This window comes from Equus quagga, chromosome 4 (genome assembly GCF_021613505.1).
Source record: "Equus quagga isolate Etosha38 chromosome 4, UCLA_HA_Equagga_1.0, whole genome shotgun sequence".
NCBI classification, from domain to species: domain Eukaryota; kingdom Metazoa; phylum Chordata; class Mammalia; order Perissodactyla; family Equidae; genus Equus; species Equus quagga.
Window position 1 is genome coordinate 132,804,210 of NC_060270.1, and position 14,501 is coordinate 132,818,710.

The window sequence follows — 14,501 nt, forward strand, 5'->3', positions numbered from 1 at the left end:
GGATCGCACTGGTGCTGTGTACTACTTTAACTGGCAGGGACCAATGAGAAAAGAATAAAGGTGGGCTTACACACGAATGATATCTGAACCTAGGGAGAGCCAATGAAAACGCAGTACACTGAGCCTTCTGATGCAAACGATTTGGCAGGAGTTGGAATAAAGGCCTTTGTGCTGTGTGATGAGTTTACTGTCCCACCACGTTGTTTAAGCCACTGCAAAACCTGCACTCCCACATGTGAACTGAACTCTAAAGAGTCAGCACCTTAGCCACCAGGACCATAACGCCACGTAAATGGGGATTTAATGTTGGCAAAACACAGACTATCACATCACCCATTACATAGAAAGGCAGCAAGTCTTGTGCTCAGGAGCTGAGGCTCCAGATCCAGATGGCCAAGGATAGAGTCCCATTTCCACTCCCCATTAGCTCTGTGACCTTGGGCAGGTAACTGGACCTCTCTGTGCCTCATTTACTTCACTTGTAAGATGGTGATAATCATGACACTTACCCTGTGGTGCTGTGACAGTTAAATGCAACCCCTCAGAGTGTGCCTAGCATGGGAAAGCCCTCACGAATGTTTGCTGCTATTGCTAACCTATGCAGTTAACATGAATGTTGTTTGCAAGCATTTTGGGGTTTTTTTGGATTTATTGATATATTAGGGTCAAAAGCCTAAGGAGTTTCTATGTAGTCTTATGTTTACACATATTCAAGTAACATTATAATAAAAATAATTTAAGTCTAACTGGGGATCTGCAAGACTCTCCATACCGTGACCTAACTACTCGCTACCCACCCTGCAGTCTCCACTAACCATTGCTTTTCCCAGACGCCCTCCCTACCCTGCTATGTCCCAGATACGTCCTCCTGTGTCCCAGTGGCACCCAGCGACTGTTCTGGCATCACACTTAGCATGCATGAGTGTAACTGCTTGTTTAATTCTTGCCCCCAGTGGATTACACATTCCTTGAGGGCAGGGACCTCTGTAACCCCAGAACCTGACACAGTGGGTGACACTTAACAGGCCTTCAACATTTAGTGAATGAATGAATGTTAGAACCAGTTGGCTGCATAACTACAATACCCTAATTCTGCTGCAGTTGAGGCAGAAGAAGAAGTGAGAGCATAATCGGTAAGGTAGAAGACAGATTAAAATCCTAGAGACAGGGCCCCAACCTGAAAAGGTTAAAGAAGAAACCCCAAAGGGCTTGACACCACATAAAGTGGCGTGAGCACTGAGCCAAGTTGCAGAAAGTTCTCTGACTTAAAGTTGAGAGAAGCAAAAAGAGTAACAAAGAACATTCATCAAGGCCTGAGAGTAAGATTCAAATAAACTCATAATAAAGTAGTGACCATAAAACTTGTCATACAGAGATCTTTTAAAATACATTAGGCCACATTGTTTATGAATGAATATGGGTTATTTTCATAAATGCTATTCATTCACTTATTTATAGAAGGAAAGGCCTGCTTTTCTCCTCTTTCACAAGCTACCCTACACAGATCTACAAGGAGCCAGGGGAACAGTGATGTTCTGGGGGTCCTTCAGCAAAGTTAATCTCCTCCGCCTCATTTTGGTATTTTCTCCTTAGGTGATGTCCCTCCCATACACTAGCCAGATGTGCATGCGTGCGCACACACACACGGTTGCTGTCTAATGAACCACTGTTGTTACACTCTTATCCCCAGACATGTCGTGACAAAAGAGAGCAGCTGTGGCTCTGAGGCTGGGACAATGCTTCCCCCCTCGGCATCTGCAGGACACAGCACAGTCAGTGGAAGGAAAGGCTACTTGAACAACAACGCCATTTCTAAGGCACTTTTGCCACATGCTATGTGTTTGCATAAACTGAAGGCAAAATAACTACAAGGAAATAAACTTTGTGCTGTTTGAGTTAAATTTGTCTTTTGGAAACTTTAAGTTAAGTATTGGGGCCAGTTTATCTATATCCTTCAAACTGATTTAAATCTGAAAGAAAATCAGAAATTCATGGTTATTTGGCTAAAACTCCCCAAGTAACCCAGAGTTGAAAGAAAAATACCCCTGAAAATATTAACACATCAAAGGTGAAGCCGGTCTGTGCCTTGATCTTTTACTTCTACTAAATGAACACTAAGCATATATGCTCTCCGGCTTTGGGCAGCCAGGGTCTGGTTGGGAACTCCAGAGTCCGGTACAAGCCTCCTGAATCCTAGCACAGTGCTCTTTCCACAAAAGCTGAGCTGCTGCTTTTATCTTGCAAAGTCCCGGTCAAAAAAGGTCCTTTGGCTTGAACCTATTCCTTTCCCTTCTGAAAGGAGACCCCCTCACTGCTCTTACTCTGTCAGCATGCTCCTCCTCTGTCGCCCTCAGCCTTGTCCTAAGCCTGAGCCCTCATCTCTTCTCCCCTGGACATTGGCAAGAGGCTGCCAAGCGTTTGTAGTCTGGACCACCTCCAATATGTCTGGACTGCTATCAGAGCGATCTTTCTTACACACCAGTGGGGTCATGAGACACAACCTACTCTACACTCACTTAGAATTCTTTAACAGCTGCCGAATGCCTCCAAATGGAATCCAACTCCTTAGCAGGACATGCAAGGTCCTTCAAGATGTGGCTCTTCCGGCCTTCCCACCTCATTGCTTCCCCCTCCCCGACACACATCAGATAATCTAGCCTTGGGAAGCTGCTTTGAACACGTTCACACATCTGTGCCTTTGTAAATAGTCTTCCCTCTGCCTGAATGTCCTTCCTTTCTTCCCCCTCTATATTTTTACCTCCTACAACTCTGTCCACCTGACAAACTCCTTGCTGAACTGTCAGCTAATCTGTGGAACCCAGAGAGTCAGTGTTTCCCTAATGGTTTCCACAGGCTGCTCCAAACCCCGTCATAACAAACCTCACACTGCCGCAGTCATCTGCTGTTGCTCTTCTCTCCACCACTAGACTGAGGGCCCAGAAGGTCACTGGAACCCACCACGCCTTCCCTGGATCATTTAAATTTTGGCTTTTCTCAAGCAAGATTCTCAATTCGATTCTGGGCAAACACAACAGAATTGCTAATATTACACTGCCCTCATATTGTTCTTCTCTTGAAACTTTGGTTATTGTTACCCACAGTCTCTGTGATCAAGGCTAAACCCTTTATTCAGGCATTTAAGGTCCTCTTTAACTTGGTTCTACTACATAGTATTAAGTAATAAAATAACAGTTAACATTTATTGATAGCTTACTATGTGCTAGGCACTGTTCAAAGAGCTGTGAACATGGATTACCTTCTTTAATAATCTTAACAGATATATTTATATAACTCACACTCATATAGGTCTTAACATAGACCTGAGAGCTTTACATGCAATTAAGTCCTTTAATCCTCATAACAAACCTATGGATAAGTACTCATATTACTCCCATTTTTCAAATGAGGAAAGCAAAGCAGAGAGAGATTGAGCAACAGGCTCAAGGTCACGTAGCTCACGGGCAAGGTAGCTTGGATTGGAGCCCAGGTAATGCCCACAAAAGCGTGGGCTCCCAACCCATGACATGATACTGCCTCTGGGCAAGGCCGGCACCGTCACACACCCTCTGCTCTGTCAGGCCAAACTCTTCCCGGAATGGTACTCTTCATCTTTTGCTCCTGCTTTCCTCCCTGCTTGGGACGTCTGTCACTCTCTGCGCTACTCAAGTAATTCTCATCCTTCAAAGTCTGCCTAAAACTCACCTGCTCCTTGAAGGCTTTTCTGAAAACTCTGGCTATCTTCGAGCTCTCTCCTTCCTGTCTACACTCTATGGCATATACGGTCACACAAAACATTTTGCCACTTAATACCTGTTGCATTTAGAACTTTATTATGTACTATCTTGCTTGGTTCTTTGTCTTAAGAGGGACTTGGACCTCGAACAAAATGATGAGCTCCTTGAAGGTACCAACCAGGTAACTTACTTGTGAAATTTCCCATGGCAGCCAGCACCGTGACAGACTCATACAGATGTTTATGAATTCTTGTTGAATTGAAGTGTAAAATGAAGTCAGGTCTCCCTTCCCTACGCAGCAGATTTACTCAATTGTACCCTATAATTATAATCACTAAAACTGAGCAAGCATTCTGAATAAATTCTGAATTTGACCAATTATGTTTTACTTTTCCCGCTTAACTAACCCTGAACATCAGAAAGGACAGAAGGATATTAGAAAGCAGAATTAGGAATAAAGTTCAAATCTCCTTAATTAAAACCACTGAAATAGGTCTCTTTCCGTTACAGCTGAAAAATAAAATTGGTTCTTCCCTGCAACTGTCATTAAAAGTCAATTTAGTTCAAACAATTTGTGTTTAGCATACTGGTACGGATCCACATTAGCTTGGATAAAAGGGAACTATCCACTGCATGGCAGAATCCCTGTGACAGGATTCCCACGTGCGGCAACTATTCTGCCATGTTTTCGCAGTAACCTACTTGGCTGTGTCAGCTCCGCTGGTTATTAAGGTGTTAATCAAAAGCTCGTGACCGTATCTTGCAGCCACGTGGAGAGGAGTGTTGCCATCCTTATCCACACAGTCAATTTCACCTCCTGAAAGAGATGTTTGAATACAGAATAACATAAGGATTCAAGTTGATTCAGATACTGCATTCTACACTAGTCACTCACACTGACCAAACGTTGATTTCTTTTCTACTCTGTGTGCATCTCTGTTCTGAAGTACAACAATGCTTTTCAAGGGGACAAGTCACCGTCTGAAGTAGGAGTATCATTAAATCTGCACAGAGGGAAGTCTATTAGAAAGGCTTTTGGAAAATTTCTCCATATTGTCTTACTTAAGGATCTAAAATCTTACAACAGCAGAGATTTCTGCTCTGAAGGAATGATGTAATCAAATTCCATAAAACGTACTTCTGAAGACACACAATTTCAATTTCACCTGCTGAATTAAAGACCTGTGTAAATCTTATACTAAAGCATAAGAACCAAAGGGAATACAGAGTTCAGGAAAATATTTTATGTAGTTTGCTTTTCCAGTTTAAAATATGATGAATGAGTAAAAGCATAAACTATGGACCAAAAATGTCCATATTTGCAAAAACCATCACATTAACCATCTACAGTCCTTTTAATAATATGGTATTTTCATCTTATTTGGTTTTATTTTCCCTTCCTTATCCCCAACTTTTTATTTTACAACATTTCTTTTTTTCTCTCCTCTTTTCATATAGACATATATGCAAATATAATTGGTCAATTTATCCATTTATTTGAGGAGCCATTTAAAAATAAATTAGATGTCATGACATTTCATTGCTAAGAACAAAGACATTCTCCCATATAACCATAATTCCATCATCACATCCAAGAAATTTAACAGTGATACAAAATTTTATGTAATAAACAGTGCATACTCCAATTTCTCCAATTGTCCCAAAAATGGGCTTTATAGCTATTTTTTTTTTAAATTTCAGGATCCAATCAAAGATTCTAATAGCATTTGGTTATCATGTCTCTTTAGTTTCCTTTAACTTAAAACAACCCTCTTGCCTTTTATTTATGTATATATTTATTTATTTTTAGTCTCTCATGCCATTGATATTTTTGGAGGCCAAGCCAAGTGTCACGTAGAATGTCCTACATTCTGGAACTGCCTGCTTATTTCCTATTAGATTCAGGCTAAACATGTTGGCAAGAATCCCCCAGAATCGACGTGCACACCCACTGCATCTTCTCGGCACACACAGAAGGTCAAGTTATTGCATTACTGGGTGATCCAAAGTTTAATTATTTGCAATGAGTACAGAGTTTCAGTTTGGGAAGATGAAAAAGTTCTGAAAATGGATAGTGGTGTTGGTTGCACAACAACGTGAATGTACTTAGTGCCACTGAACCGTACGCTTAAAAATAGTTAAAATGGCAAGTTTTATGTTATGTATATTTTACCACAATAAAAAAGAGGTTTGATTACTTGGTTAAGGTGATGCCTGCCAGCATTCTCTATTGCAAAAATGTCTTTTCCCCTTTGTAATTAACAAGCAGTTTGTGGGGTGATCCTTTGAGACTGCGAATATCCTATTTCTCAACAAATTTTCTGTAATTATTTTAGCATACACAGGGAGTACTTTGTTCAAAAGTTACTTGGATTCCTTGTTTTGTGACCTTATGTTATCAATTTAATACACACACTGTAGCTACGTTCATTTCATTCTGTTTGTTTTCAAAATCTTTACTGGGTTTTGATTGAATTTTATTAATGTGAAAAACACTTAAATGTTTCCAAAGTCAAATTATATTTTTTAAAAGCCTCACTCTCATTTCCATCCCTTCCACTTCATCCTCAACCATATCCTACAATAATCATTTTCATTAGTTCTGGTTTATGCTTCCTGCATTTCTCTGCAAAAATAAGCAAATAGACTCTTTCATACCTTACTTTTGTTTTTTTCACTTGACAATATTCCCTGGAATTCACTCCTAGAGATCACTTCTTGGAGATCTTCCCCATTTTTGTACAGCTTTATGGTTTTCCCTTGCATGGATGTACTAGTTAGTACACTAGTCTCTTATGGACGAGTATTTAGGTTGCAAATATTAGTTAGCTATTATTGGGAACCCTGCAGTAAATAATCTCATAAGTATGTTGTTTTGTACGTGTTGGGTGTTTTTTCAGGTTAAATTCCCAGAAAGGGGATTTCTAGGTCAAAGGTAAATGAATATGTGGTTTTGCTGGATTTTGCCAAATTTCCTTCTGCAGGTGCTGTGCAATTTGCACTTACAGCAGCAACGTCTGAGAGTGCCTTTTCCCCTCAGCCTTGTCAAGCTTTTGAGTATCTGCCAACCGATGAGTAAGAATTGGTATCTCAGTGTAGTTTTCACTTGCATTTCTCTTGATAAGGAAGTGGAGCATCTTTTCATATATTGAAGGACCATTTGTTTATCTTTTGCTATGAACAACTTGTTCCTGACTTTTGTCCATTTTTCTAAATGTGTGTGCATGTGTGGTCTTCTATTCCTTGATTTTCAAGGGCTCTTAAAATATTTGGGAGATTACCCATTTATCAGTAATACATGTTAAAAATATTTTTCCCCTAGATTTTCATTTGACTTTGGAATTTTTTTTGGTAATGTATCAGTCTTTTCTTTTATTGTATTTAGATTTTGAGTTGTAATTAGAAAGGCTTTCCCCACCCCCTGGCAATAAAGAAATTGACATGTGAAAATATTTGCAACATGTATTACTGATAAGTGGATAATCTCCCAAATATTTTAAGAACCCTTGAAAATCAACCAATTAGGAAGAATCAAGGAGAGGGAAGAATAGGAAGTGACCGCTAATGGATATGAGGTTTCTTTTTGGGGTGATGAAATGTTCAGGAATTAGTTAATGGTTATGGTTGTAAAACCTTGTGAAAATACTGAAAGCCACTGACTTATACACTTCTAAATGGTGACTTTTATGGTATGTGAATTATATCCAAATTAAAAAGGAAGGGCCTGAAGAAAGCTAGAGGAAAAGGTGAGGAAGTGAAGGAAAAGGAAGTACACCAAGAAGAAGAAAGTACGCAGTGCATACTTGTACTCATGTAAGCTAATACGCACGTCTATCTTAATCAAGGAAAGCGCCCAGGCTATGGGGGCACAGAATGTGAGCTCTTTTGAGGTTTTATTTCCCAGCTGTCCTGTTCAGAATCACACCTCGGCAGTATTATGGAAAGCAGTAAGTTACCGAATTGTCAGATCACATGCTCAGCTATCAGGTATTTTAGAGCAGGTCTCATTAGAAAATTTTGTTTCACAAAATATTCTACATATTTCCCTCAAATCCTGAGCTTTATTCTCACTATCAATTATATTGAACTAAAGGAAGCTGATATTTTAAAACTAAAATATACCATTATCAGATATATGAATATTATAATGTTTAGTTTGAGAATGTAAAGGTTATATGAATGGCTTAGATTAATCTGGGAAGATACTATATATTTGTTTCAAATAACTTATTTCTGATTGAGAAAGTAATTTTCTCTTTGTAGAAAATTTAGAAGATGCAGTGAAATACAAAGAAGAAAAGATAAGTCATCTATAAATTCACTGATTATCCAAGATGGTCAGTATTAATATTCTGGAATATTTCCTTCCAGTTGGGAGTGTGTGTATGTACAAATTTCTAATAGTTGAGATCATAGGGTAGAAAGGTTTTGTATCCTGCTTTCCCCATTAACATTATATCACAAACACTTCCCATGTCGTTAATTTGTTTCATTAATGTAACTGTAAATGGCTAGATGACATCGATATTTAGAGAATTTACTTAGCAAGTCTCCAATTACTAGGCATTTAGGCTATTCCCAAATTTTGCCATTAAGAAAAACACAGGACTGACGGTATTTGTTAATAATGTTTACTCACATTTCAGATCATTTCCTTCAGCAACTTTTTTAGAAGTAGAACTACTGGGTCAAAAGTATGAATGTTTTGAAGGCCCTTGGTAGACACTGGTAAATCGCTTTTGAGAAAGGCTGTGCCCATTTGCGCTGCCATTAGCAGCATATTTGAGCACTACACCAAAAAAGAAGCTATCGAGAATCTTCTCAGATCTGGGGAAAGAACATTAACTTCCAAGCTAAGACACCATCTCTTACAACAGGACCATTATAAAATCTTCACAATAATATCCGCATGGCCCTTCATTCTAATGAATCCTACCGTTGATCATTATGACCATCAACTCTCTAAGATTTATTTTCAGCAAATAATATTTCTTTTAGCCGGGTATATTGGTAAAACACAGTTAGTGAGTAAGAATCTTTGCTACAAAGTGAAATAGTTACCAAATATGTAGGGGCTTTGTAGCAGGGCAAATGCTTTAAAAACTACGATTAGCACATATGTTTACACAGGATTTAAGATGCTTCACTCTACAGCCAAGACTTCTGCATGTAGAGTTTAACTTGAAAAATCAATCTGCCAATAAATTTGCATATTTGGGATTTGACACTTAAGAGCTGTTTACAAAAAAGTAAATCTTTTTTTTACTTTGATTGTGACAGAGAAATATAAATGGCAACTTGAATACAAACGCTGATCTTTCCTCAAATCTTTGTTTCTGTGGTACAGTAGTTATTTTTAAACTAGTTGTTCAAATAAATAGACTATGATCATTTCTGTAAAAGTAAAAGTAGTAATTACATATCTTTATATACACATTCTTAACTACATAGAAAAATCTGGACGTTTCGCCAAATTTTCAGCAGAAATTCTTGAGATGGACTGCGGAAACACATTGATGGGGATCATGGGGGATGTCTTTAATGATTTAACTTTATTCTACAGTGAGCATGTTCTAATTTTATAATCAAGAAAAATAATAAAATAAAATTAGTTATTGCAATCTTCTAGTGAATCAAAAGATAGTTCACTATGATCTGAATTTAGAAGTATCCAATTTAGATCATTTTTATGATTTGATGGTAGCCTTGGGGACAGGCAGCCAAGACAGGTCTCCATGGATACCTCAGAGCAATCTGGGGTACACGTATCTGTCTAAGAACTGCCCACAGTGGTTGGCCTGGAATGTCCACGCATGGAGCTGATCTGGGAAGGCAGAGGCCCCAGACTTCAGAGCAGCCTTTGCCCTGGACAAACACTACATTTCTCCATGTCCTTCCCAGCCAAGAGCCACCAAACCTCTCTTAACAAATGTTAGGGCTTCCATGTTTACCAGCCTCAAATATGCCAAAAATTGGGTAGGGAAAGAGAACAGTGAAAAATATTGGAAAGAGTGGAAAAGGGGCTGAGCTGATAAAGTTTCTTCATGTTGTTCTTACTATCATTTCAAAAGTCAACTTAAAATTATAAAAATACAGATAATTACCTCCCATATATGCTTCCACATTTGCCACTTAAAATATATTTCAGGAAAACATCATAACTTATTAGAAAAAGAAAAGAGAGACTGTGTATTTGTTGTCATTCAGAAATATATTTTATATTGAAGAACTTCTGGATGAATGAATTTCTATTTTATAGTCACTCCCCAAACCTTTCCACTTTCACTTGAAAATCTCTGATTGCTTGGAATGCAAATTAAATATCTTTTCTGTTCATGGGTCACAAGTTAAATGCTAGTAATCAATCACTGATAATTAGTGAGGAAAATAAACATTTGTGAATTTAGAAGTATGCAGAGTGTGTCAGAAGGGATAATTTATGCAGCATTATCTAGGCATTCATCTGAAATTAGATTTTCATTGCACAAACAAGAATGGTCATCTTATAAAGTCGCCTTGGAAGAATTGTGAACCACAGGGTCAAAAATCTCACAATGAATCATCCTAACCTATCACTTGCTCTTCCTTTTCAAGCTCTGTTTATTTTTAAAGCTTCTATGAAAAAAACATCAGTTTTGAACTTTTGTAACCTGCTAGACAGCGTCTGAGGCAGCTGCCTACAGCAAATGGCCGGCTCAAATGCCTCCCGAAGTCATACTGTATCTTCACTCAGTTCTTTCCCACCCTGACTGTGACAACACAGCTTCAGATGACAAACAATGGGATCGAACAGCACAGGTAGTCTTTGCTTACTAACTAAAAAAGAAAAGAGGTTTTTTTTTCTCGTTTTTCTTTCAACGATTGTCTTACCAAAACTGAATGATTCTGGAAAAAAAAAAATTATTATGAAGAACTAATAACCCTGACTGCAGAGCAGTCAGAGAAGCACAGAAATGCCATATAAGGCCCAAACACCAGAACGACTTAAGAAAACAAATAAATGAACACAAAGAATGTTCCTCAGTAGCACGTCCAGTTACTTTAGGGAGCCAACCGATGTCCCCTGTAGGACCGGCATTCAGGGTCCTGCTGGGCAGTGACTCACTCTGGAGGATGGACACCGGCCCCGGGGGTGTGAGCCTCTGGATTTTACCCAGAAGGAAGTCAACAAACAGGACGAAAGAAAATGCTTCCTATTCTTCTCCCTAAGGGCGTTTTAAAAAATGTCAAATGGAAGAACTCGCAGTTCTCACATGTGTTATGAACTCAAAGAATTGTCAGCTGGGAGAAGAGAATGCCAGATCACCCTTTACAGGGACAACTCTATTCCAAATATAAGTGACTCTTAGAGTAAATAGGATTCAAGTTAAAACAACTTTTTTAACATGTTGTTGTTCGTCCAGAGAACACATTTATAAGTGTAGTGGTTAAGAGTTCAGTCTCTAATGTTAGACTGCCTGAGTGCCAGTCTCTGTGCCTCAACATACCTGCTGTAGATCCCCAAAAAAGGGACAACCTCTCTGCCTCAGTGTCCCCATCTCTGAAATGGAGATAGTAATAGCACCTCTTTCTCACGGTGGTTGAAAGGATTTACGTGGAGTGCTTAGCCAAGTGTCTGGCACAGCGTCAACACCCCATCGATGTTAGCCTTATCATTATATATAATGTGCTATGTATTACAGCCACTATATCCTCATCATCCCAGGCTCCTATGTCCCACTCAACCCACCAGCAAAATGCCAGGCCAGCCAAGAATGAGACAGGCTCTGATACAAGCTCCTTAATCACAGAGGACAAGAAATGGGGTCTCTCTCAGGCCTTGTCCCAACTCAAAAGTCTAGTAAGCATGTTTGGAGAGGGCCTAAAAGTCTTCAAGTCCACAGGGATGGCTTTTGGAGAGGTCAAAGCAGCCAGCAGCACCCCCAGAAATGCTGCAAGCATACTAGCATGATACAGTGGAGATGGGTCACAGCCTTGATTCCAAGGAGAAGGCTAGCATGGTCTGGCCCATGGGGATGGATCTATAGGAAGGCAGTGCTTACAAGGAGAAAAACTGCTCTTTCTCTGATCTGGTCACTGGTGCTTGAAATTGCTTTAACAAGGAACAAAGCTTTTTATGCCATAGAGTTAAGGCCCGTTGATTAAATTCACATTAAATTTTAAAAAATGGGTATCAAATATCTCCCCAGTTTGGTTTGTTTTTAAGGCAGCAGACACTATTTCTGAAAAACAATTGAGAAATACAGTGGGATGAGGAAAGTGTGCAAAGGAGAGACACTAAGGCACTCCCTACCTCTTTTTGTTTACTTCAAGCAAAACAAAATAATTAAAGTGGCCTTTTCAATAACGTGAATGTCAAAGGCATGCCGCCTATTTCCAATTAGAATTAGTGGGTACTATGCAGTTAATTTTCACTTCACCTTCCTTTGCTCACTGCACACTCGTTAGGATTTCCTTTCCCCTATAGCTTCACTGAAATTATTACAAACTTGCTTTGCTTTGCTGCAGGTACTTTGCTCCCTAAACATAATTCCCCTGGCTGGTCTCCCATCCAAACGTCAAAAGACTTTTTGGTTTTATGACTTGAGTGCCTAAGACACAGCTTAGTACCACTAACAATTCAAGTGTATGTTGTTCAAAACTCTTACGGATGAGAAAAGGATAGGTCCAAGAAAATTGATGAATGTCAGAATTTTGAGAAGTAGAAATGTGGGTCAACTAAAGATAGTTTAGAAACTGCTGAGTTCACCTGGAATGTCAGCATAAAATCTGGATTAAGCCTGTTTTTTTTTCAATTGTCTCTAAGGTTTGCGAAGATAGCACAAGTTGTCTTGTCAAGGTCAATGCACTCACAGACGCTGGCCATGACCCAATAATAGTAAGGTGGACCACGATGTGAACGGACACTCCCTAGTACTTTGGTTAGAGGCACAACCCAATGGTTCAATCTGAAAAATTACTAGATTATGTGACTTTCCAAAGTCTATATCAAACCTATGATTTTATGATCCTTTATATCACGTACTTACCTGCTTTTCCTCTAAGTCACCTCATTTTTCCTGCCTTTGCCCGGGAAGCTTAATGAGTTTTAACTTAAGGAACAATGCTGAATTCTAAAATTTAAAAATAATTCAGATTTGCTGCTAGAAAATGTATGATACTTATTTTTACCAGTTTCAGAGTGAAAAGTGCAAGATCTCGAGCCTATGTAAGAATATCATTTCCAGGTTCAGAACTCACATGTTCACTGACTACTGGGATTGACTGTGAAACTTAGTGGCTCTATGTTCTCACTCCTAAGATGGACAGTGACAGTGAAAGGACAGTGTAAATTCAAGCTTAATAAATTCTAAAACAGAACATCATCTTTCCATTCAGATGACTGACAGCCAAACTCAGTCATGCCAGGAAACTGTTCAAATAACACTGTGGGTGAATCTCTCTTACCATTCTGAATGAGGGTTTGTGACCGCGTGAACCTTCCATGGACAGCTGTCATGTGCAGTGGACTTTTACCATCTTTACTCTAAAAAACGAGAGAGAAAGAAACAATGGACCAGTGATATCAATCTGAAACATCCCTATGGACACTGCTGGCAATGCCCTGAAAATATCAATTTAAATTTTTTAAAAAGTTTGATAAAAAATTACAATAGGCAAAAGATAATTTTGAAAACAAAAGGTAAAGTACCTATGATATCTCAAGTTACTACATAACATCACATTTTTTAATTAATTAATTCATTTATTTATTTATTTTTTGGGGGAAGATTAGCCTGAACTAACATCCGCCACCAATCCTCCTCTTTTTGCTGAGGAAGACTGGCCCTGAGCTAACATCCATGCCCATCTTCCTCTACTTTATACGTGGGACGCCTGCCACAGTATGCCTTGATAAGCAGTGTGTAGGTCCATGTCCGGGATGTGAACCAGTGAACCCTGGGCCGCTGAAGTGGAGCATGAGAACTTAACTGCTACGCCACTGGCTGACCCCTCATCACATTTTAAAGAAGCTTAGAGAAGTGAAAATTATTTTACAGAAAAAATACCAAATTTCTAGTTACACTGACAATTTTTAAAGTGCCCTGTTTCACACTGAGGCAATCATCCAAAATCTTTTTCCTCTCCTGTGATCTAGAAGAAGACTTTCCTTCAAGGTATTTTTTCAACTTTTGTCTACAGTGCATGAAAAAAGACAAACGCTGTGTTTACTTGTTTGGCCTTGTTTGACCTGAAGTTGACAAACTGCTATAAATCACTGCAACTCTCAAAAGTGACCTGGAACCTGCCACCATTCCCTACATTCTAGCTCCACAGAAAAATAACACTTCTGATAGTTCCAAAAGGGAAACGCTTGCTTCACTTAACTCATTAGAAATCACAGGATGAAGACACGCAAAGGCTTAGCAAATTACCATTCTAATGATCACCTGGAAATGTGTGAGGAATTTATATATCTCTCTATTATTCAAGATATAAATGATGGAACTTCCTAATACAGATTAAGGCAAAACATGGAAAATGTACAGAATCTATATACTGATCATCATTATAGCAAATACCAAAGTCTTACACATTTAACTAAGAAACAGTCATTAATGGGATTTCTACTAAAATAGTAATACTCCAAAGAAAATATTACTGTTTTTTTAGACCAAAAGTATCCCCAGTAGAGAGAACGTATTCTTTCATTCAGGAATTGCAAAGAAGAAATAAGGAGGAGAAGGAGCAGGAGGAGGGGGAGGAGGGGGAGGGGAGGGGGGGGGG

General features: G+C 39.0%; 1 protein-coding gene across 8 annotated transcripts in view; it reads right to left on the reverse strand.

Moving 5' to 3' along the window:
- The window catches only part of LOC124238283 (serine/threonine-protein phosphatase 6 regulatory ankyrin repeat subunit B), a 291,103-nt gene that overhangs the window by 90,714 nt on the left and 185,888 nt on the right, over positions 1-14,501 (reverse strand). For all 8 annotated transcript variants that reach the window (XM_046659052.1, XM_046659045.1, XM_046659051.1 and 5 more), the window contains 2 exons: positions 13,182-13,260; positions 4,437-4,551 (listed from right to left, as the gene is read on the reverse strand). In XM_046659052.1, coding sequence (XP_046515008.1) covers positions 4,437-4,551; positions 13,182-13,260 — 194 coding nt within the window. The remainder of the gene's footprint in view (positions 1-4,436; positions 4,552-13,181; positions 13,261-14,501) is intronic.